The sequence below is a fragment of the Eublepharis macularius genome, chromosome 1 (genome assembly GCF_028583425.1).
Source record: "Eublepharis macularius isolate TG4126 chromosome 1, MPM_Emac_v1.0, whole genome shotgun sequence".
In the NCBI taxonomy this organism is placed as follows: domain Eukaryota; kingdom Metazoa; phylum Chordata; class Lepidosauria; order Squamata; family Eublepharidae; genus Eublepharis; species Eublepharis macularius.
In genome coordinates this window covers 115411022-115436289 of record NC_072790.1, presented here as the reverse complement: position 1 = coordinate 115436289, position 25268 = coordinate 115411022, and the positions used below count along the sequence as shown (strand labels likewise).

The following is a 25268-nucleotide window of genomic DNA, read 5'->3' as shown; positions in this document are numbered from 1 at the left end:
AAAAGTTAGATAGATAGTTTACAATCCAATAGCCTGGAGTCACTCAATGAAATAATTGGTTAAAGAAAGTATATTTTCACTATCTTCATAATTAAAACTTTGCCTTCACAAATATTTCTCAGCCAACATAAAAGAGATAATTTATGCCCTTGTATTTTCTCTTTCACTGGTCTGCAAGTTTCTTATATGTCGCTTATTTGATTTTCCATAGAAACTGCTGCATTCCCTTTTTAATGGAAGATTTCTTCATTAAGGCACTAAATCATGAACTCAACTACACTCTGGAGCTCACGGGATGTACAATACTGCTTTGAGTTTGTGAATAATTCATGCCCTAAAACTCTGAGGTCTCCAATCAGCCTTTTTGTTATGTTTCTCTTTATGGCGGGGGCCATACTGCTCACTATGTGTGGAAATATGTTTGTGATTATCTCCATCCTCCATTTCAAACAGCTCCATTCGCCAACCAACATCCTTATCTGCTCCATGGCAACCACAGACTTTTTGCTGAGCTTCACAGTAATGCCTTACAGTATGGTCAGGTCAATAGACTCGTGCTGGTACTTTGGTGACCTCCTCTGCAAAGTCCATACCTGTTGTGACATCATGCTGTGTACTACTTCCATTTTCCACTTGTGCTTTATCTCGGTTGACCGCTACTATGCTGTGTGTGCTCCCCTTCATTATGTTACCAAGATAACTATTCCAGTAGTCGAAGTTTTTTTATTGATTAGTTGGTCTGTCCCCATCCTGTTTGCGTTTGGCCTAGTTTTCTCAGAACTAAATATTGAAGGCATTGAAGAATATGTGTCCTCTCTGTACTGCTATGGATTTTGTGCCCTTGTATTTAATAAGCTCTGGGGAGTAATGGCTTCCTTCATAGCCTTCTTTCTTCCTGGCACAATCATGGTGGGCATTTATCTCCACATATTTAAAGTGGCAAACGAGCATGCCAAGCAGATTGCTCAGGTTCCTCATGCATCAAAATCTGGGCCAGACACAAAAGGGAAAATGTCTACTAAAAAAGAGAGCAAAGCTACTAAGACATTAAGCATAGTAATGGGAGCATTTATTCTATGCTGGTTACCTTTTTTTATTCTTACCATCACCGACCCTTACATTGGTTTCTCAACCCCTGAGGATTTGTACAATGCCTTTCTCTGGCTGGGCTATTTCAATTCCACTTGTAACCCTATCATTTATGGCTTATTTTACCCTTGGTTTCGCAAAGCATTTAAAATGATTGTGACAGGAACTATCTTCAGAAGAGATTCTTCTGCTATAAATCTCTTTGCTACAAATGTTTAAAGAAATTTAGTACACCAGTTTGGTGTAGTGGTTAAGAGCATGGGACTCTAATCTGGAGAGCCGGGTTTGATTCCCCACTCCTCCACAAAGCCAGCTGGGTGACCTTGGGCGAGTCACAGTTCTCTGGAGCTCTCTCAGCCCCATCCACCTCACAGGGTGATTGTTGTGGGGATAATAATGACATACTTTGTAAACTGCTCTGAGTGGGCATTAAGTTGTCCTGAAGGGTGGTATATAAATCGAATGTTGTTGTTGTTGTTGTTGTTGTTGTTGTTGTTGTTGTTGTTATTATATTAATCCAGTTCATTACTCTGTCACTGTGGATAGCTTAGTAAATGGGGAGAGGCTGAATTTAAGAGGTTTGTATGCCTTTTCCTCACATATACCAGGCGTTTTTTACTGATAGTGAATTGACATCTGATCCACTATCTTTGCTGATCCAGACTTTGGGATGCTATCATTTTGTGCTCTTTCACTCCATGTTCCTATGCTACTCTCCATCTGAGAAGCAGCAAGTATTTCAAAAACAATCCACACGAATCCCAAGGACAGAATTAGCACAGGGTTCATTTATGGCTTTTGTATATGTAGCTGCATTAGACTGAGTCAGACCGTTAGTTCACCTAGCTTGCTTCTGTCTATTTTGACTGAAAACAACGCTTCAGGGACGCAGACTCTGAGACTCCCAACCTGAGATTCTTTAACTGGGAATGCCCTGGACTGAAGGTAGGATAGTACTGTGGCATGAAAGATGAGCAGCAAGGCATGGGGCTGTCAGAGGGAACCTACTACATACCATCAGTTTGGGGACTCTATTTGGGTGGGAAGGCAGCACATAAAAATGTTCAATAAATAAATAACTGTTCTGTCTAAATGTGAGCTTGAAATGTTTCCTTATTTGTTGCTTTATGAGATTGTCCTGTTTTTATCCCATGGCTCTTTTAATACGCTTTTATTGGTTTGATCAGATGCTATTTTAAATCACTTAACTGCATTTTTCTCTGCTTTTGCTGCAGTTTTTTAACTTTACCTTATTGTTTTCATTTATTTATTATTTTGGGGATTCTTATTGTTGAAAGAAATCTTGCAAATATTTCTAAGAAGAAGTGGAGTGTAAATAACTTAAATAAATAAGAAGCTACATAAGAAGAAGGTTTCCAGAGAAGGGCTTCAGAACAGTCTCTAGTTCCAACACCTCTTTATTGAAATCTGTCTTTGATCTGACTGCTATCATACCAGTATACAGAATGGGATGGATTACTCTGATGGGAGAAAAGAACTGGTATACAGACTAACAGTCCTTTTGTTGAAAGACTGGTCTGTCCATCTATTTAATATATGATAAGTTTGCACTGTTCATAAATGCCCCCATTGTCAATAAAGAAATCTGATTATAAAGCGACAAGAACATGCAAACAGATTCTTCTCTATGAAACAAACTTATGGATTTTAATTACTGGATATCTTTTGATTCCTCATCAATAATGGATTGATTAAATGAAGTATAGCGCATTATCTCCATGGTCAAAATAACCTGTTATGAAAGGGTACCTGATATAAAGCAGATTGACTTTGTTCTTGGTGTTTTAGACAACAAAGTTCATGAGTGTGTGCAACAACATGCTATATTTTGTTGTCCCCTCCCTTTCCCCCTTTATTTGCTTATGTAAAAATAGCAAGAACAGTTCTGTACTTTAGAAAATCAGAACATTTTGTATGCCAAGATAACTATGTAGGGAAAAAATAGCTAAGAAAGCTAAAGATGCTTCCATGCATCATGCTATTTTCCCTTGTTCAAATGAGGTTGTCATGACCTGGCCTGGCACAGCCTCTATACAGGAGAAAGACTTCTCAAAAGGAAGTCTGTTTGAGGAAAGAGGTGTTACCAGAACTGCTCTATTTGAATGGGGAATTAGCTAGCAGTCTGGAACTAAATTTAGTGCAGATCTTTTAACCAATATATACCGGGGTCCCTCTCCAGACGCTCATGCAATAAAGAGGCAGACTAAGTAACAATACAATGTGTTTTACTAAATAATGTAGCGTATGCCTGAACTAGCACATGCATACAAGATTACACACAAGAGCTAGGAAAAGCAGAGTAGGAAAATAGAGACGGTTGCATTAGCAGGGTAGCCCACTTGAGAGCAATGAAGTTGGCTATATTCACAATCCCGACGTGGAGCAAAGACGTAGCAGCGAGATGAGATGGTCTAATGCCTGCACTAGATCCAATATAGAGTGACAGCAAGGAGTCTGGATAGGAATGGCACGCGCACCATGTGGCCTGGGAGGCCAGCTTAAATACCTCAAAACATACCCTGGGGCTGGTGCAGTTCCCAGTGGTTCTCACGGGTGAAACAAAGGTTCGAATGGCTTTACAACTACCCTAGATGGGCCCTCTTAGAATCTGATTGTATTAGTGTGACACCTTGGGAAGAGGGGACAAAGGAGGGAGGGGGAGATCCGGGCGTGTTGAATGGATGTTCCAGCGAACAGGGCTTGTCCTGTCGTCATCATCTCTGGAATGCAGAGGCTGCTTTGAGATGCATTCTCTAAGTGCTTGGGGTGGTCAGCACTTAGCTCCTTCTCCGGGGCGGCTATTAAGATATGCAGAGCAAGGCGAGGCTCGCCGCTGCGAACGTGGTCTGCTCGCTTTTCCAAAATGGCTTCTCTCAGCAGGCTGTTCAGGCTGGTCTTCTGGCTGCCTGGGAACATGGTTGCTGGCTGGGCATGGCTGGGGCTTGCTAGCAGGCTGCCTGGTAGCGAGGGCAAGCTGGGTGACCGGCCCGCAGGAGGCTCCAGGCGGGGACTGGCCAGGGGGTGCCTGGTCAGGCTCTCTGTAGGTCTCCCTGGCTGGCAGCTGGCTGCTAACAGCGCGGCTCGGGCCCAGGTGAGGCAGGCTTCCATGGAGGCAGGAAACAGCATGTACAACACAGTCCATAGCTGGGGTAGGAGACAGGCACAGTCCGTGGTAGATAATAAACAGGCAGGAAACAGACACGTGTATTAAAGTTCACACGTGTAAGGCAGTCTCTGGTGTAGCAGTAAAACAGCAATGCAGGAAACCCAAACACAGTTCATGGAAGGCCTTGGAGCAGGAGAGGGGGGCTACTTGGCAACAGAGGAGCCACTGATGGTCCCCACCATTCCCAATGTTTCATGAACCCTGGAAGCTCCAGGGAAGACCCCCTGCCTCCTCTCCAACTGCTATTTCCTGTTCAAGACTAGAGATGGGCACGAACCGTGAAAAAATGAACCGTGCGGTTTGTGGTTCATTGTATTTCATGAACCATGAACTTTCACGAACCGGTTCGTTTGGTTCGTGAAAACGTCATCAGCAAATCGACACTTCTGGGTCAGCAGAAGGTCACTTCCGGGCCAGCAGAAGGCCACTTCCAGGTCAGCAGACAGTCTGCAGGAAATCCATCCCCTGTTGCCTAGGAAACTGATCAATCAGCGCCAGGCTGTCTGCAGTGACGAACCAAAAACAAACCAAACAAACCAGCCTAAAGTTCATGGCGGTTTGTCAGAAATGGGCTCTGATGAACTGCTGGCTCGCGAACTATGAACTGGCCTGGTTCTTCATGAATTTTGATTCATATTTTGTTTCGTGCCCATCTCTGAGAGAGTTTTATGAGTAATTGAACTCTGTGGTCTTTTCTTCTGAAACATGCATAGTTCTAGAGTGTAAGTTCTACTGAAATTAATAGAAGACAAACATTTAACCATGTCAACCATATCATTCCGTGACATGGACAGTGGGCAAGCACGGCACTGGGGAACTAGCAATCCCCACACCTCTGGTCGTGGTTGATCCACCTTGGGCTTTTGTTACTCAGGAGGAAGGCACAACTCTCTATATCTTGGCAGGAACAAGGACTTAACTCTGCCTGCAGGAAAAGAAGGAGCTATCAGATGAGCTCTGAACCCTGCTGGTTCAATAGCATCTACAAAATCAGCTTGTAGCCTGGACTGTTCTCTTTTGCCAAGCTACAAGCCTTGCTTGTGGAGATACCTGGTCTCTAGCTCCATCACTGGTAGTCAGTTCCTGCTCTTCTTTTTGTTGTCTACATGATTGTGATGCTTGCGATGTGTTTCAAATGCAGACATCCTTTGAAAAGCAGTACCTGGCCACTGTTATCCATCCTCTTGCCACATCTCCTCCAAAATGTTGTTCATCCCATCTCCTCAGTAGAGGTCAGCAACTGCAGCCCTGATTTACAGACTGGGGGACAACCCCCCTTTCCCAATACTATAAAGAGGGCTCTAGGGCCTCTGCCCAGCCCTTCAACCAATTCCAAGCTCCTTGCGCACCACAGGCAGGGAGCCTTGGACTAACTGGGGCCCAAACTTCTTGCGCACACATGGCGGGGAAGCCTTGGGCCCAAAACAACAAATTTCAACTTCCTGCAACCACAGGCAGGGAAGTCTCATGCACCCAGGCACACAGGCTGTGGCCCAAAACAAAACAGATTCCCAGCTTCTTGCCCACACTTGGCAGGGAAGCATTGGAGTAAAACCACAGGAATCCTCAGCTTTTAAAGCACACTGCAGAGAAGCCATAGGCCCTGCACCTGCAGGAACTGGTAAAGCCTCAACAAAGTACATTAAATTCCAATGAGGATGCAGCAGGCTGTACATCCCACGTCCACAGGTCGTCGTCAACCCCGACAACTGCACCTAAGGAAAAAACACAACGAGTAACTGTTCTCAACAACAAAGTATAATCTGTATTGCGTTGGACTATCAGCTTGAAACTGAGGAAGGGGAGTGAAAAAATAGTTCATAAATTTTACTTATACTTTGTAGGTACTGCAGAGTATTATTATTATCCAATGTATTCCGCAGCATACAAAATCTGTTAGATTTATTCATAGCTTTCTGTATAAGGTTCTATGCACTTCTATTGTTCTTTTCTATTTCTTAAACAAAATAAAATAAAAAAGCAACAAAACTTACACATTAACCAGCCTACTCAGTCCTGTGGCAAGGGCGCTTCACCCCCCCTGCTTCTGGGCACACCCAGCCCCATCTGTCCCATGCCTTTTGCCCTGTCCCTAATGCTTACATGCCGTAAAGGCATGAGGGCCTGAACAAATTGGGCATGCATGGTGGAACTTGCAAGTCTCTCAAGAGCAACTACCCTGTGAGGCGAACTGCCAGCAGAGCATGCATGGCTGGGTGAATGACTTCCCTGGTGGGCAAGTGAGAGATGCTGTGACAGATGCTGTGGAGGTCCACTGCACCAAGTGGCCCCTGTCAGAGCGGTCACCTGGATTGGGCTGAGCTGGGGCCAAAGCTGCTGGTGAACCTGGTCTCAGGGCACAAAAGGGTTAAGGGCAGCACACATTCAGAATTCTTCATCATATTGCAGCCAAGCTGCACCGACAAAGTCCGAGTACCTCCTGTATACTGGAACAGGAGTGCCGCCCTCCAAGGTTGGGAATGAGCAATGACACCCGCATAAATCAGGAACCCTGGAAGCCAGTTGGCCCAGGACCTGCCCACCTTACGGCGCTTAAGACGCTCCTTATCCCGATCATCCAGGTCTTCTTTATCCTTCTTCTCCAGTTTCCTGAAGAGAAGGGTAAAATCATCAACATATTCTCCCTTGAGAATTTTTTCCCTTGTTGCTGGCATAAGGTGGTCACCAAGAAGCATAGCCGTGGCTCCAAAAGGCAAGGCTCTGAAAGGCACCACCCCAGAATTAGCCCAAGGGTCCCATAGAAAGAACCCCAGGGTGCTACCATCCTCATTCCCAACTAAGGCTGTGGCATGGCAAGGAGCCAACCACCTGCCCCCGAAAGTTGTCCCATATAGGACGGCTGACCCCATTGCAGCCACACCAGCTACAATAGCAGACTGAGATGATCCTGTCTGAGCATAAGCTGACTGAGGCATGCCAGGGAGCATGGAGGCAGTGGCCCCAGGGCCCCCAAGGCCACACATACCCCTGTTGGGGCCATGTAGACTTACTTTCTATCTCCAGCGGCTGCATAGCCACTACCACCTGGCTGGACTCCGTTGTCCCTCCTCCATTGTCAGCTGATGGGGCAGCCTCATCCACTGGTCCCTCAGGAACTAAATTGCATGTTCCGTTACCCTCTAGTGCACTGGTTGGGCCTCCGGGGACTGAAGAACTCTCAAGGGCAGACAAACAAGACAGCATATCATTAAAAGATGCTGACCTAGAGGCAGCCCTCAGTGGCCTAATCCTTTTTACCCCTGCCCTAGGCACTGGAAGGCCTCATGCCTGTTCCAAAGCAGCCAGCCACTCCATCATTTGCTGCCTGGTAGGGTCATCGTCATCATCATCAGAAGATAACAAGGCCAGGGTGGGCCTCTTGGGAGGAGGGCGTTTTGTGGGCTGCTTGCCCTTGGAGGTCCCCAAGCACTTTTTATGAGGCATTCTGACCCACCCAGGTAGAATACAACTCACTGTGGTACGTAATGGCCAAGTCTTGGTCCCACCCCACCAGCAACCATGGCTAGCCACAAAATGGCCAAAGTGGGTCTACCCAAATGTCTGTCGGTCCTGAGAGCACCCTGCTAAAGGGTGGCTGTGATGACCTGTGAAGGCCCTTGACTTCAAAGGCCCTCAAAGAATGGCCAACAAGCCTAATGATCAGGCCTGCAACAAAATGGTCACCAAAAGCCCTCACAAAATGGCCACCAGACGAAATTATAATGGGTGCCAGGCCATTATAATATACTGGGCAACTGCCCAATAAGGTCTGTACTGGCTCAGGGCCTTAAGACCAAGCTCCTGTGGGGGACTGGGCTGCCAGAAATAAGGTCCTTAGTACCTAAATAATGTGGCCCAAGCACTAAACCCCCTTAGGGAGTGAGAGTGAGAGTGAGAGGGGGAGTGCTATGACCCTAATCTGGCCAAGGGCCGGGGAAACACTCCCCCCATAAGAAAGGTAGGCATGCCACAAAGATACGCCAGCTGCAAGCAACTGGGGAACCAAGCCCCCTGCTGCCGCACATGGAAGGCCCCATGTCAAGCTATGGTGGCTAATGCTACCCAGCTGCCCTGAACCGCCCCCAAGCCAAAGGCTCAGCACCACTCAGTCTGAAAAGTAGCTGTCGTGAAAAGAGACGGGCAGGCCAGCCCGCTGTATTGGGGCTGGGCTGCTGCCAGAGAGACACTCAAATGCCACTGAGCTGAAAGCCCTGGTGCGACCACCATCCAGTCGCCGGAGCACAGGCTGAAGCCTGCATTCTGTCAGGCGCAGCGGGGAAAGCTATGAGTGGAAGTTGCGATGCTTCTTTGCGGTGCCCAGCTGGAGGAGAGCAGTGCCTGTACTGGGGCTGCACCAACCCACTCCGGCAGCCCATATCTCGCTCCTCGGGCCAGGAGAGGAAGGACGGTGGGCATCTATCCCTCCTGAGCATGGAGCGCAACTGAGATGCCAAGGGCCTTATAAGGCCTCCGGCTCCATCCCTCACAGTATGCCTGGATAGCCGGGAAAGTGCCACTGCCTCTCCTTCATCTGGGGAGGCAAATTCCGGCCCCCAGCCGCAGCAAGGAGTGCCACATTTTTGCTTGTTTCTTTTTATGCTGCTTGTGTTATTGCTGCTCGTTTTATTCTTTGATTGATGTGTACTAGTTAATATTTGTATAGTTTCATTGTTTTAACATTTTGCTGTTGATACTTTTAACTTACAATCGGAAGGCACCCTGTCAGTCTGCTGGATGACTTTCTTTCATCATCCGCCCTTCAACTTTCCTACCTGACTTTATTAAAGGATAGAAAGAAGACAGTGCACCCCGAGCTATTTCAAAGGGTTTCTGGAAATTACCAATTATCAAATTTTTTAGCATTTAGATGTTGAATATTAAATACATAAATAAAAGAAAGAATTCAGTTGGGATTTAATTTCCAAGTGAACAAAGTATGACTTATGAACTTTTCTTCTCAAATAATATGGTCTTTTGTTTTTCAACAGTTGTGCTTTAGCATTTTTTTTAGGCTGCAGTTCACAAATCTTTATACAGCCATAACTTTGAAGTCAAGAGAAGTTTTGGTATGACTTCAATGGACCCAGCATATTCAAACTCTCTTTAATAAGGTAAGTGACACTCATTTCCCCCCCCCTAACTTTAAGTAATCTCTCCACATAAAGTCAGTTGTAAGGTGACTAGAGAATAGAGCCCTGGGAGTAGAACTAAAATAATTGCTTGGATTTGACATTTCCCATGCACGACTAACTTTTTTTTTAATGAATAAGAAGCAACCAGATCAGGAAAGGAAGAAAAATAACTAAGTGGACTCAAAGAAGAATTGTAAGTTTAAGTCTTGCAACAGCTTTTATTCCCACCCACCCGCTATGAATTCTTTTAGAGATTTTTTTTTACTAAAGCTATTTCCTCTTTGCAAAAAGATCTAAGTCCAAACTGGGGACATCTTGTTAATACCTCTTAATGTGTTTTATGTATACTGTTTTCAGCACCTTCCCGGTCAGTTCATTAAATGGTGTCCCATAATAATTGCTTCAGCCTCTCCTGATTGCTGTTTGCTTACTCGTTGCAGTGTTTATATATTGCTTTTCTAATTTATTTCACATAGTGTCCAACAATTAACATTTATATTACAATGCACTACAACAGATTTTTTTTTAAAAGTAACAATAGGTTAGATCCTACCAGGTTTCTGCTGGAAAAAGCAGATTGCCCCTCTTCCTCCAGCAATTACTTTAAGCCCCTGGAAAAACTTTGGGGGGGTATCAGGAGATCCATCAAGGAAAAACGCATGTAGGGCAGAAGGCTGCAGTAATGAGAGGAATTGTGTTGTGGGCTAGGCTAGCCCTAGCAGAGTAGTCTAAATCTAGTCCACAGTAAATGCACTAGGTCAAAGCCAGGGCAGAGTTCAGAATCCAAAAGCCCAGTGCAGTCTGAAATCAGAGCACAAATGCAACACCAGGTGGGTCTCCAGAATCTAAAAAGTCAAGTCCAGTCCAAGGTCAGTTTCCAATAGCATCAAGTCCAGGTGCATGCAAGGGCAGGTGCAAAGTTTACAGCTGTGGTTGCAGGCATTTAACACATTACTTCCACACCCAGTAGTTCCTCCAGACTGGCTTTTATAGCCAGGTGTGGTTTGCAACCAGCTGCTGGGGCTCACTCCTGATGCTACTCATCCTTGCTCTCCAGCGGCTTTGGCTCAGAAGGCGAGCACTGCATTGTCTCTCCTGCAGCTCTAACCTCTGCTTATGTCTGTAGTGCTCTTTAGGTGTGGGCAAACCTGGAGGGGGGGGAAGCCCATGGGTGGGCTTCCCTGGTGGTGTTGGAAGTCCCTGGCTGAGCTTCCCCTGTGGTATTGGGGCTGGAGAGTGCCAGTGGCCCCACCTCAGCTGCTAGCTGTGAACTCGGATTAGCCAGCAGATGTGGTTCCTGATCCCTGGCTTCTGCTGAATCATGGCTAGGGCTGGCTACAGGGAGCTCTTCTTCTCCTGAGGAGTCATGGCTGTCTACATGAGGCTCCTCTCCTCCTGAGGAGTCCCCACTCTCACTGAGCCTAGACTGGGCCTTGAAAAATTGGGCAAGATTACACAACTCTCTTTTGTAACAGCAAGAAGAGGGGAGGATCCAATCCACTAGAAGTAATAATCCAGCAAAAATGTCATAACAATTGTAAAATACTTGAAGGAAAACTAAACTAAGACCAAACTAAAAGCAGAAGCCATAGATGCACAACAGAGTCCTTCACAAGTTTACCATAAATAATGGCCAGTCCCCCATATCATGCTCCCTATTTTTGCTGTTCAATCGGCAAAATCTGAAAGAGGTCGGATGGCTTTCCCAAATGAAACTGGAAACGAAGAGGCATGTTTTATTTTATCCCTATGCTTGTTTCCCCAATCTGTATTCAAATCCTATCCTGAACTCCAGAACCATATCTCATTGTTGGTAGCCAAGTAGGTAATTGTGGACACTGCTGCCACTTGCTAAGGAACTACATTCTCCTTTATTCTCTGGTTTTGAATCACAATTAGCAGAAAGTTTTGTAGTGCACCTCCAACTTAAGCAGTATTACCCCACTATTCAACAGTCCATTCCTCATTTGAGGAGTAGAAGGAGCACCTAGGAATTGACTTTTCCTCTCTTGAAGACCAGGAGCTCAGTGGACTCCAAAATCTGCCAGGGCTCCATAGTTCTTGACTGCTAAGATTCAGAGGGTCAAATATTTCTTAGACACACAGGGTTGGTCCTCAAACTGGCAGCTCCCCAGGCTTCACCACCAAGATCACCAGAAGTGACAGACCCATGATAAGATGGCATTGTATGGAAGCAATACCTGGCTTATGGGCTGTGCTGATGCCACCAAGCAAGACTGTTGCACTATATCCATAGTTCCTAGCAGGATCAGAGCTCAACTAGCTATTTGCAAGATAAATCCCTAGAGACAACACATAGGAAGGGCTGCTTCCCTCTAGAACTATGTATTTATTCCTTCATCTTGACTGGGATCCTTACTGATTCAACAGCATCAAGTAGACCTTCTGAACTGTTGTGCCTTCCACCTTAGCTGCTCCAACTGCCTGACCAAGACTGGTGTCCTGCATAAGGAACAGCCTACATGTAGAGAGTCTAAGAGGAAAGCTAGAAGTGATGCTTGGCACATGTTCTGTAAGTGTCGGTGATGCAATTTTACCTGGGAACTATAGTTTTAAAAGAGCCACTTGGGATTGCTGTGATTATGTGTTTTTTAAAGCAAAGAGTTGAGAATGAGGGGTGAAAAAAGAAAAGAAATTTTTGGCTAGTGTTCTTAATTCCTTAGCTGTTGAACTGTGGTTTAAAATACAAGCAAAATTGGTTTAGAAGCATTTTTCTAGGAAGTTTATGGGTACAAACCTCTCTCTCTCTCTCTCTCTCTCTCTCTCTCTCTGGGTGGAATTGCAAAGTTCCTTTACCCCAGTGCTGTTCTGTCTTTGAAATGTTTATTTTAAGACCTGGCAGATTCGGGGGGGGGGGAATAAAAGTTTGTATTTTGCTTGTATTTTCAATGGTTTTACCATAGAGTTTCCAGCAATTCCTAGAGCTATTCTATGTCAAGTCCTGGTTTTCCCCAGAAGTGACATCACAATGTAGCCAGCATTGCTCACCCATCCACTTCCTCTCCTCAATCCTTACCTGTGGGGTCCCACAGGGCTCCCATCTTGTTCTCTATCCTTTTCAGCATCTATATGAAATCACTGGGTGAGATCATCCAGAAATTTGTACTGTTGTTACCAATATACAAATTACATTCAGCTCTGTCTCATGCTTCCAGCAGATCTCAGGGAAGCTGTAGAAACCCTGAACTGGTGCCTAACGGAAGTTTTAGAGTCGATGCAGGCTAACAAACTGAAGCTTAATCATGACTAGACAGAAGTCCTACTAATCTGACCCGGAACTTTAAGATGGCACCTGTTCTGGATGGGGTTACACTCTCATTGAAGGAACAGATCCATAGTTTGGCAGTGCTTTCTGACTTGGGCCTACTGCTGGATATACAGATCATAGCTGTGGCCAAGAGTGCCTTTTACAAACTTCAACTAGTTAACTAGCTCTGGCCTTTCTTGAGCAGAAAATATCTGGTCACTGTGGTACATGGCCTGGTTACATCTGGATTAGGTTACTGCAGTGCACTTTGTGTGGGTCTGCTTTTGAGAAGTGTTCAGAAACTTTGGTTGGTGTGGAATTCTGCAGCCAGGTTGTTAACTGGAATGGGTCATAGGGACCATATAACTTCTGTCTTAACCTATCTGCTCTAGTTCCCAGTCAGTTTCTGGAAAAGGTTTAAGGTGGTGGTGTTGACCTTAGGGCTTGCGCACCTGACTCTCATATGAACCTGCCCAACTGCAAAGGTCATCATCTGAGATGAGATTAGGCAGGTAGCAACCCAGGAGAGGCCCTTTCAGTCATCACGGCACCCAAACTCTTGAATTCTCCCCAGAGAGATTTGCCTGTCCTCTTCTGTTGCTGTCTTCTGCCAGTGAGTGGAGACTTCTTTGTTTTGTCTGGTGTTCCCTCAGTGATCTCTTCTTACTGCCCTGTTTTTAAACATTGTTCAAACATTAAATATTGTATTTGCTTATTGTATTATATTGTATGTGTATTTTAACTTAGTTATTATTATATTATATTATATTATATTATATTATATTATATTATATTATATTATATTATATTATATTATATTATATTATATTATATTATATTATATTATATTATATTATATTATATTGTTTGAATGATGTATTTTTGTTTGGATCTAATGATTTTTATGATGTATTTTTATTATATGTTAACTGCCTTGGTGGCCCTGATAAGCACAGAAACATGGGATATCAATTCTGAAAATAAATAAACAAACAAGTAATAAAATGCTGACAATTCCTTCAAGTTTAAAATTATGCTTGTGTAAAGTTGCACCCTTAGCCTTTGAAGTATTGTGTGGCCTTTTAAAAAATTAAAAACAATCTTAACAACAACAAACATTAAAACAATTTTAATAAAGACCTCATTGCTCTCAGAGAAGATCCACAAAAAAATTTCAAGACTTTTAGCCTGAACCTTAGCTTTGGTAGGAACTTAGTGGAAACATTACTATACAGGTTACAGGTGTGTATCTAGAATGTTTCCATTTTAGTTTGGTTCCAGGGGTTCTGGAATCATCCAGTTTCATTACCAGTTTGCTTCTGTTCAGCTTGTCCTAATACCAAATGGGTTTGTTTGGCTTTTTCATTTTGGACCATTGCATGCACACATGCACAAATGCATGCTGTTCTTTTTGAAGGGGTAGGGAAATGAGTCTCTGGTGCAGCTATTTTCACGCTTAACCAAAACCAACATCAACCATTAGACCCCCTCCTAGTCTAAATCATTGATCCATTGAGATTTTCCACAAGCACAATAACATACACACAACAACAACAATGGACTCATAGAAGGCAAGTGTCAGTGGGTGGAGCAGGGTGGGGGGAGGTGCTGCAACAAGTACAAAAAACAATCCTGCTTCATATTCACTCTTTTCTTTTTCTATAGTGCCAATAACTTACTACTTTTGCATTTTGCTGTTACTGTTGGTTTCATATTTCCTTGTATCATTGTGGGATTTGCTCCCACAATGAGGAGCAAATCCAAATCCCTCCTTTAGATACTCAGCCTTCCACTGCAAACAGGGCATTCTCTCTGCCAGTCTTCTCCATCACCAAAGTAGAGGCAAGCAGGCAAACAAAATAATTGGCTGAATCCTCCCTCTCCCCCTGCCCAAACAGATCTAAGTTTCCTTTTGATGGCAGGATTGTTTTTGAAAGGGAGGATTCACACGTTTGCCAATTGACTCAGAAAAAGAGAGCCCCGAAAGCGTATGGAAGTAATCCTAAATGGGTCTACTCATGTGTAAGTCCCCTATTATTTGAAAGTCCTTACTCTCAGAGAGGTCTCTTTAGAATTGCAGCATATGATTGAAGTCTTCCAGGGCTTTTATCAAGTCTGACTGATTGAACAGACCCTCCTGTTCCCTCCTCCAGCACTTTTCCTTGCAGCAATTCCAAGTGCCCTGATTGGGGAGGCAGGACAGATCAGTGCCTGGGTAGCAATGCAAAGCAAACTAAGAAGCATACCAGCAGGTCTACTCAGATGTAAGTCCCATTATTCAATAATGCTTACTCCCAGGGAAGAATCTTTTGTTTTGCAGCCTGTTCCTTCCAAACATTTCCAAAGCTGGTTGTTGTGGGTTTTCTGGGCTGTATTGCCGTGGTCTTGGCATTGTAGTTCCTGACGTTTCGCCAGCAGCTGTGGCTGGCATCTTCAGAGGTGTAGCACCAAAGTCTTTTGGTGCTACACCTCTGAAGATGCCAGCCACAGCTGCTGGCGAAACGTCAGGAACTACAATGCCAAGACCACGGCAATACAGCCCGGAAAACCCACAACAACCATCGTTCTCCGGCCGTGAAAGCCTTCGACAATACATTTCCAAAGCTGATAGGAGGGGAGGGGGGTCTCCCCTTGAGAAGAATGGATTGGCAGGGAGGGAGACCTATTTCCTTACAGGGTGAGGGGTAGGGAGATGCACTCACACAGCGTACATTGGTTTCATCCCCCCTTCCAGCCAACAGAATTAATTAATAACATCTCTCTCTCCTTGGAATCTGATTGGCACTGTTTAGGAAAGCAAGTGAGCCCAGCGCCTCCCTGGTGCTGGAAGGTACAAAACAAAACACACAAACATTTGGATGGGAGAGACTCATTTCAATTTAGTATCCTAGATTTGATTCAGCATTCTGGAAGATGGTTTAATGAGCCAAACTATTAAGTTCTGTGTGTAATTTCAGCTTGTTTTTTCCATTATTTACACCCCTAATACAAATCCCCCGGACAAAGCTCAGGCTAAACACATAGGAGTTGTCAAACCTAATAAATTATTTTTTCCTATTGCACCAATCTTTTTTCTGATCACTGGTTTTCCCCATTGCACCAATATTTGTTCTGATCACTGGTTTAGCCCTCTCTTCCGGCTAGCCAGAGCAGACAATATTGACATTGATAATCTGATTCAGTATAAGGCAGCTCCATGTGCTACATATGTGTGTTTCATGGATATTGTACTATTATTACATTCATAATATTTGTAATTGATTGTCTTGTCCACACAAGAAAATGAAGTTAAAGTTACAAATGACTACACTAGCAGTCCAGTAGTACAATATCCAGTGATGTGTGGATCGATGCAGCTTAAAACCAGCATACTATAATATCATTTCCTGTATCATTCATGTTGTTTAATTCAGGTTTGTTTTGCTGATATACTTAAAAAAGAAACAGTCTTCTAGAAATTTGCAGAAAAGTAATGTGGATCCAGGAATGAAAATACTTCTCCAGAAAATGAAGGAAATTCTAAAGTGCTTAGAGTTGTAGCTTACTTGTCGAAGAATCAGGGATAACAAAGAACCCTTATTTATGCTTAAAGATGAGACAGAGTGCACCAAACTAGAGAAATAAAGTCAGGGCAGCTTGGAACGTACGCAGGTTGAGTTTATTATATGGCAGAAATTTATAGGCAATTCATGACTCAGCTGTGAATTAGCCTGTTTTTTTGCCACACCCTTCCAACACACTGTTCATTAGAGACAACTGTTCATTCAACCTATAAAAAAGATCAGTGGGTTTTCTACTTTGCAAACCTGGAATGAAGACATGGTTAGAAGAGGATGCTGGAGGCCAATGCAGAAGATACCAAGCAGGTAAGCCTGCTATTGTAGGCTTTTTGTAGTTATATTTCAATCCCTGCATAGGGAACTGTGCATTTATCTGACTAAAATGAAACCCTCTTTACAAATTTCACTTGTATTTTAGTAAATGTAAAAATATGTTTTGTTCTGTCTCTGTGTAAGAAATAAGTCATCTCAAATTATACAAGCTAATTACTGGATCTTAAAAAAGGAAAAGAGAAGACAACAAAAAATCTTGGAAATGTCCATGATTACAAGTGTTACAGATAGTACTACGCAGTTTGCTCATCCTATTTTATTTGCTTTGTAAAGTAGGAGTTTAAATATTAAACAGTGACACCAGGCCAGTAAGTCAATATTCCTGCAATTGTTTGCTAAATGTATTGGATGAGAAATTCTCAGTCCTGTAATGGTTTCTGCTTTTTATAGCCACATTGTCTAGATGTGAGGGATGTAATTTAATCCTTCGTTAAAAAAAATAGAATCTGAAGTTAGAAACCTGCTCTTGAGAATCTTTGAGTAAATGGAATCCATCCAGTGCAATTAGTGTGCTTGGCATTATAAAGAATAAAAACCAGAAGACAAGTTTCCTGCCCTGACAGCTTACCGTGGAAAAGGTTTTTCAGAAAGTACTGCTCCTTGCTTTGTCAAGAAATCTTTTGTGTTCTTATTCATCTAAATAATTAACTATTAACCTCATTAATAAGATATGCATAAAACGTGAGCTACTATTATACAAAATTTATCTGTGAATATTCACACATTTGCCTGACCTTGCATTGATTGATGTTCAATGGATATTTACTGTATAATGGGATACTATGATGCTACAAAGAGGCATAATATCTGTTTTATAAAATTGGTATAGATTTACTCTATAACAGGTCGATCAATACACATTCAGGCAATATGCATCAACATTTGCAAGTGATTTTTATACAACAGTACCTGCTTACATTTATTACATATTTTACATTTATGTTCAAGACTTTTTAAATATACAGTGCCTGCAAAGTTGTTTTCCTTGGTTAGCTGCAGAGATTGACTTCACTCCCTGCACATAAGTACTAGCTATCAGAGTTTCTGTTTCTGCAGCGCATGAATACCATACAAGGAGATTCTTCAGTGCAAGGCAGGAGAAAAAGAGTCTCACTTCAAAATCTTTGTGTTCTCATATAGCCTGTGACAAGATATGTTTCCAAAGTATTCCTTGTCCCATTTTCTCCCTGATATACGTATTATGATTCTCCATTATTCCTTTTTCTTGTACATATTTTAGAGACAACCCTGTGCATACACAGATTGCTAAAGTTTTTGGTTGTGTCCTCCTATTCCTAATCTGGATGGGTCACATTAGATCTCAAAAGCTAAGCAGGGTGATCCTTGAAGGAATTCTAGGGTTGCTACTCAGAGGCAGGCAATGGCAACTCACCTCTGTTCATCTCTTCCCTTGAAACCATACCAGGGGGTGGGGAGTCACCATAAGCTGGCTGCAACTTGATGCACCTTTTACCACCACATCCCTTCCCTTCCTTCCTATATTACTGGACAGTAGACATGGGCATGAATCAAAATACGAATAAAATATTGAGATGAATCGGGCTGATTCATGTTTCACAAAATGTGTTTTGTGGGGCCGCGGTTTTCATGAAATTTACAACTTTTTGGCCTGCTTTGTGAACAATTCGTGATGCCAGACAGGCTGGCACTGATCCATTGATTCCCTAGGCATCATAGGCCCAGAATGTCTGCAGACCTTTTGTTGCCATTAGAAACCTCAAACTTAGCTCACATAACCTTGATAGGCAGCTCTCCTTGCCAACTGGAGAGCTTCCATTCTGCCCTATACAGCGAGAAGCAGGGGAGTTAATCCCCTAGACAACTGAAGAGATAGGCCTTCTGTAGCCATGGGAACACCAGTCTCATCCCTCCAAACCCTGTTAGGCAGGTCTGTCCACCAACCACAGACTTCCTGTTCTGCTCTATGTGAGTGTTTGCTATATAAGGCAGACCTCTCGTGCTTTTAGTTCCAGTAGACAGAGGGAGAGGAAGGAGCTGTTGCTGGGATTTAGAGTGAGACAGAGTGGAGTTGGGAGCTTTTGGCTGGATTTGCTGCTGCTTCAAAAGAGACTGAAAAGCCTCTTTCTTATTTTCCTCACTTGTCCTTGCTAGGAAGGTCTTTGGGTAAGGGTGCCTTTTTTCCTCCATCCCACCCCACCCTAGCCTCAGGCCTTTGCCTGGCTCTGAGGCCTAGCTTGACTGAGGCCTCTCTTATTTTTTCTTTGCTTGTCTTTCTTTCTTCTTAATTCTTTCTCTGCTCTTTTGAGGGATCACACTCTTGTTGTTCCCTTTGGTTTTATTTTGTGCACCTCTCCCATCTGGGCAGGTGTCTGTGTGGTGGTTTTAGGGCCCTCCCCCCCAAGCCCAGTCTCAGGGCCACTGCCTGGCTCTGGGGCCCAGCTTTGTGGGTTCCGGTCAATGTTTTGTAATCTTGGCCAATCTGGGTGGATGGGTGGAAGAGAGTCTGCTGAAGTCTCCCTGAGAGTTTGGCATCTTTGGGTATGAAGGGGGCTGTATAAGTGCCCCAAGTTCTAACAAATCACAAAACCAACGAATCGTATCATGAAATGGGACAATTTCATGGAAGTTTGAGTTTCGTGATTCGTGGAATGTGACAAAACACGAAATTCTTGTTTCATTTTTTTCCCATTTCATGCCCATCTCTACTGGAGAGCATCTGAGCATTGATAAAGCTGTGCAAGAAAACAATCCTAATGTGATCATATGTACAACTGATTGCATGATTTGGTATGGCATTTTTTTCCAATATGCAGATGAAAGCCATCTCAAAACTTTGGAATTTTTAAAATAAATAAATGCACATGCTTAATAAAATTATCTTGAAATCCTATGTATGGTTATGTCAAAATGACTTTCCTAACAAGCATGTTTTTGTGTGAAAAAAATGCATATGTATATATTTGTATCATAAGAAGTTAGGAGAGAGATGCAAATGATTTGAAGATATTGCAATCTCTGGCATGCTCTAAGTCCCATACTGTTGTTAGAAATTATCCTGGTTAAAAATCAGGAGCATTAAAACGCAGGCAGAGTAGAATTACAGGATATAAAAGGAATCCATTTAATGCTTGCTTGTGATTTTAAGCAAAACTGAATTATTCAAAAAGGCTTTTTACTCAAATGGGAGTGCTGTATTGTTGGAATGGGGTCTCAGATGCTTTGCTAATGACTTAAGAACCGTAGACTTCATCACTATATTGCCTTACATATTATCTATTGCTTTAATTATATACTACTCCTATGTACTACCTGTGCTCCATATTGTTTAATGTCAGTCCTAGAACTGATTATGTTCTGTTTCAGGATTTTTTCTGCTCTGTATTGGATTCTTGCTAATGCTATGTTCTTTTAAACTTGTATCTATTTACCTTATGGCATTGTTTAAGGAAATATCCTTAATACTGTGTTGAAATGTACTTAATACTAATTGTACTAATCTCATATTGTGTAAATCTGCCTTAAGTCTCAATGAGAAAGGCAAATAAATGACATATACATAAATAAATAAATAAAGTGTATATATTGTTGCAAATATTTCCCCCCATTGCCTCTTAGTGGGAAGTGGAACACTATTCCTAGACATGTCTTCCTTTTCTCCCACATGATGCTGTGGCAGTTGGCTCAGTGGGGAAGCAAAGGGCTGCTTTCGAAAAGCTAGATCCCAGCATAAGATTAACTCTTATAAGGCCCCCTGTGTTCACAAGGAGTAAATCAGTATACTTTATCAAGCACCTGAAATCAACAGATAGATATTTAAGATTATGGTATAATGTAGTTCCTTTTTCATACTTTGCTTTACAAGCGATAAGGGTGTGCGCTTACAAAAATGATCATTTTAGTTCCATATCAGAAAATCAAGAAGGCGTGATCACCGGTTTCCTTAAAAACCAAGTGAATCGTTATTGTTCTGGAAAGCCAAGATAGATATCGGAACAATATTCCAAATTTAGTGAAATCAACTATCATGCCATTTTTTAAGGAAATTAAGGGGATAATTTTGAAGCCCCCCTCCCCACAAGAAACTAGAATCAGGATGGGAGTATAGAGGGGAGTCTCCCTCTGGACCCAGCTGGTCCCCATTGAACTGACCCTTTAAAATTTAATATATATCTAGGAGGGGACATGGTTCTGGACAATTTTTAATGGGTGGTAGAACTAGCCCCTGAATTCCAGACCCACTGAAAATAATGGCTCTTTAAATTTTCATGGGCCAATGAGCAGCAGTTGGGATGTGTGCAGGTTTCCCAGCTGCTTCTGCTGCATTCCCTGCTCTATTCCTGATTCCGACATTTATTGGAAGTGAAATGTTGGAACTGGGAGTGCTGGGTTGGTGGGGTGTGTGTGTGTTACCTTTCATGGTATCAGATATTGCTGACCTGATCTGATAATAAAAATATCAGGTATTTTGTCCAGTCAGCAACATATGATTGCATGCCCCTAATCAAGGTGATTAAAACCAGGAGGATTTTCAGTGTCAATACAGTTGCAGGTCTGTTTTAGTAACTATAGAGACAGCAGATTCAGAAATACTAACTATTCCAGATGAATTATTATCCCAAAGATACAGGAAGTTATTTTATATAGAAAGACAATGGGACTATCAGGATGCATGATTATGCTGTCACATGCCTAATGTCTCATAACTCAATCAGATATAAAGGTAGTATTATGTAATGATCTTTTCAGATGTGCCATATCTCTACCTTCTAATTAACTCAATATTTTTTCAGATGAAGATCGCCAGATCTGAGCTGTTTAATGCAGGCTGTATTGGAAATGAAAGATGAACTCTGCCATGGAAGCCACACCTCCAAGCCCTCTGTGCTTTGAAATAAATGGTTCTTGCTACAGAACTCTACACTCCTTTGGAGTCCAGTTGGCCATCTATCTAGTCTGTGCAATGGGGGTGCTCCTTACAGTACTAGGGAACCTGCTGGTGGTGATTTCTGTCTCCCACTTCAAAACACTTCACACACCCACTAATTTCTTATTACTTTCCCTTGCCCTGGCAGATCTCCTCCTCGGCTTAACAGTGCTGCCCTTCAGCACTATCCGTTCAGTGGAAGGTTGCTGGTATTTTGGAGATGACTTTTGCCGGTTCCATACCTTTCTGGACACACTCTTTTGCTTGACCTCAATATTCCACCTCTGCTTTATATCCATCGACCGCCACTGTGCCATTTGTGATCCATTGCTGTACCCCAGCAAGTTCACCCTCCGGGTTGCTGGCATCTATATAGCAATAGGCTGGGGCGTGCCTGTGGTTTATACTTCCATATTCCTTTATACTAAAGCAATTGAGGAAGGATTAACACAGTTCTTGCAGGACATGCCTTGCATTGGTAGCTGCCAGCTGCTTTTCAATAAGCTCTGGGGATGGATAAATTTTCCAGTCTTCTTCTTCCCATGTCTCATAATGATAGGATTGTATGTCAAGATATTTATTGTGGCGACCAGACAAGCTAGACAGATAAGCAACATGAATAAGATAATTGGGTCTAAACATCAGTTGGGAGCAACAAAGACGGAAAGGAAGGCTGCTAAAACGCTTGGGATAGCTGTAGGAATCTACCTCCTATGCTGGTTACCTTTTACAATAGATACCATGGTGGACAGCCTGGTAAATTTTATTACCCCTCCTGTTGTGTTTGATGTTCTTATTTGGTTTGCTTATTTTAATTCTGCCTGCAACCCCTTGATTTATGTGTTTTCCTACCGATGGTTCAGGAAAGCTGTAAAGTTAGTCTTAACTCGCCAAGTCTTTTATGCAAGAACATCTACTGTTGACTTGTTCCAGGAATGATCCTCTCGAAAAGCAAAATATGGGAAATCACATTTTTGTAGATCTAACTTAAGGACAGTGTATAAAAAGATCCTGGTTGGCAATTCCTAGTTATGACTTTTTGAGGCATTCCAATACTGGTGTGATGTAATCTGTGAAAATGTGGAATAAACTGAAATGATATAAGCAAAATGATACCTTCACTGTGAAGAAAATGTTATGTGATAAATTTAGTTATTACAGCAATCACTTGAGAATTATTATTACTTGGCTATTCGTCTGTTAGACTGTTTTCTTATAATGAATGAAGTCTGTTTCTGAAAATAAATGGTCTTCCCGCTCCCTGACACAAAGGAAAAGATAAATAGGAGGAAATTGGCTGTTTTCAGCTTCTGTTGTTGTTGTTGTTGTTGTTGTTGATATTTGATTTGTGGTCTGCTCTCCCTGCAAGTGGGCTCAGAGTGGATCATATCCAGTTAAAACACAGTACAATATACAATATACACGATACAATATAGACAATTAAAACAATTAAAACTGATAGCATTAAAAGAACAGTTTATTTTTATTTATTTATTTATTTTTAACACGCCCTCCCCACAAGCGGGCTCAGGGTGAGGTACAACATTGATTAAAATACAACTTAAAATCAATCATAAAAACAGATAAAATACTGTACCCCTTTCAGGGCAACCAGCATGAATGGACTCTCCATACCCCTTGTAGAGGGAGACCAGTGGAAGGCTCAGCAATGATGGGCTAAAATTAGCCTCCACCATATGCCTGGTGGAACATCTCTGTCTTACAGACCCACCTAAATGAGACAAGATCCTGGCGGGCCTGAGTGTCCTCAGACAGAGAATTCCACCAGGTTATCCCCTGGAAAATTTGTGGGGTATTTCAGGGGGTACCAGACTTGAATTTTGTTCCAGTCCTCAGTCGATACCTTTAACCATAGCACAAAAGCAGCTCTGCGAGCTTTTCCTAAACGTTGACCAAATCAGCCCCATAAAGAAGAAAAATTGCCCGTGGAAGATGAAATCAAAATACATTACAATCCCATTCAAGTGCCCCAATAAACTCTACAGAGTTCATAAAGCACAATTAACTGAAGACATTTGACATCAAGTATAAAAATTAAAAAATGAAAGGATAATCATTATGCGGTCTGCTATGGGGATTATGTCTTGATGGAGTTAGAGTCATAAACTACCAAGAAGTAATCTTGACTTATTTTAAATTGCATATTCCAGTTCAGTTGCAAAAGCTGTTTCTAGCATTTCTGCCACATTTACTTTGCTCTGCTTGGAAGTGGGGGAGGGGGAGGCGACAGAGAGAAAAAGGGAGGGGAAGAATTGCATACCTGGATATGTCAAGTTCTATTAAATGCATATCTTCGCAGCCTTCGTAAGTCACTCAGGTCATAATATTGTTTAGTCTAATATTAGTCACCATTTTCTGTCATAAACTGCCTTAGCATGGAAGCGAGTGTTTAATCTGTGAAGTAGTGTGGTGTTTTACTGATGAAAGTTTGGCCTATAACCTCATTGAGTGGCAGTATTTCAATATGAGTAGGAAAATTACTATTTTACATCATCACAGCCAGCAAAGAAGTGTAAAGTGAATGATGACTCTGTAAAAACAAAAGATGCGACAATGGTGTTGTGTGATACAGCATCTGCTGTAGAGCACGTGGAGAGAGGACACCAAAAGCAAGCAGAGGAATCAGGAAGATGTTAGTGAACACAACCTCATGCCAATCAGGAAGTTATTGTGAGCTGTGTAATATGAGGTAATGCATGTTCTTGGTAATTTTGTCCATTGACTGCATTTATTTTTTCCGATTTGAACTATAAAGTGGTGATTTTCTTGAGTTAAACTGAGAGTACCCCTAAACATTTTTTTTAGAAAAAAAGCACTGGCCGTATGGGCAGTTTTTCTATCATCGTGTGTATGAAGGTATGCCTCACGGCTCCATGAGGAGAGAGCTGTGTGTGCATCTTGCTGCTTTGAGAGCCAGGACACTTTCACAACCCACCCTCAGCCGCACACGTTGCCCGTATGTAATCACTGGGCCCAAGGTGGCTGATGGCAAACAACAAATAAAAGCAGAAACTGGGAGGGGGTCCCCTTTGGTGCAAGGCCGGACAGGAGGCTCACTTCCAAAGGCCTGGCAGAACATCTGTCTTGCAGGCCCAGTACAATGATAGTAAATCCCGCAGGCCCAGGTTGTCTCAGACAGAGAGTTCCACCAGGTTGGGGCCAGGACTGAAAAGGTCTGGGCCTTGGTCGAAGCAAGACGAACCTCCTTGGGGCCAGGGACCACCAGCAGATTTTGTCCTACTGAGTGGAATGCTCTACAGGGAATATAAGGTGAGAGGCGGTATGCTGGTCACAGTCCGCTAAGTGCTTTAAAGATCAGAACCAAAACCTTGAACCTGATCTGGAACTCCACTGGAAGGCAGTGCAGCTGGTGCAGAACAGGTGTTACATGTGACTGGAATGGAGTCCCGGTCAAAAGACACGCTGCTGCATTCTGGACCATTTGTAACTTCCTGGGGTAAGTTGCAGTAGTCCAGCCTGGAGGTGACCATTGCGTGGATCACTGTCACTAGGTTGTGGGACAAAAGGTAGGGAGCAAGCTGCCTGACCTGATGAAGATAGTAAAACACCAATCTGGCAACTGATGTGATCTGGGCCAACATTGATAAGGAGGCATCCAGGACCACACCCAGACTTCCCTTACTGATGAAGCAGGCACTAGTGGCAACCCATCAAGGGATGGGAGCCAGATCCCTATACCTGACAGCCCATGAGCCAGATACAGGACCTCTGTCTTCTTTGGATTCAGTTTCAGTCTGCTCTGCTTTAATCA

At 42.9% G+C, this 25268-nt stretch overlaps 2 protein-coding genes across 2 annotated transcripts; both read left to right on the top strand.

Annotated features, from left to right (window-relative positions):
• Positions 1-264: 264 nt before the first annotated feature.
• LOC129324532 (trace amine-associated receptor 4-like) lies at positions 265-1308 on the top strand. The gene has a single exon (XM_054971842.1). The coding sequence runs from the start codon at positions 265-267 to the stop codon at positions 1306-1308; it is 1044 nt and encodes a 347-aa protein (XP_054827817.1).
• A 15194-nt stretch (positions 1309-16502) lies between these two features.
• LOC129337848 (trace amine-associated receptor 5-like) lies at positions 16503-22414 on the top strand. Its single transcript, XM_054991808.1, has 2 exons — positions 16503-16542; positions 21342-22414. Exon 2 carries the CDS (start codon positions 21395-21397, stop codon positions 22412-22414), a length of 1020 nt encoding a protein of 339 aa, XP_054847783.1. The 5' UTR covers positions 16503-16542; positions 21342-21394.
• Positions 22415-25268: the final 2854 nt, after the last annotated feature.

What these genes read in the sequence shown, in the direction of transcription:
- LOC129337848 (XM_054991808.1), top strand. Translation starts at nt 21,395, where the DNA reads ATGAACTCTGCCATGGAAGCCACACCTCCAAGCCCTCTGTGCTTTGAA.
- LOC129324532 (XM_054971842.1), top strand. Translation starts at nt 265, where the DNA reads ATGAACTCAACTACACTCTGGAGCTCACGGGATGTACAATACTGCTTT.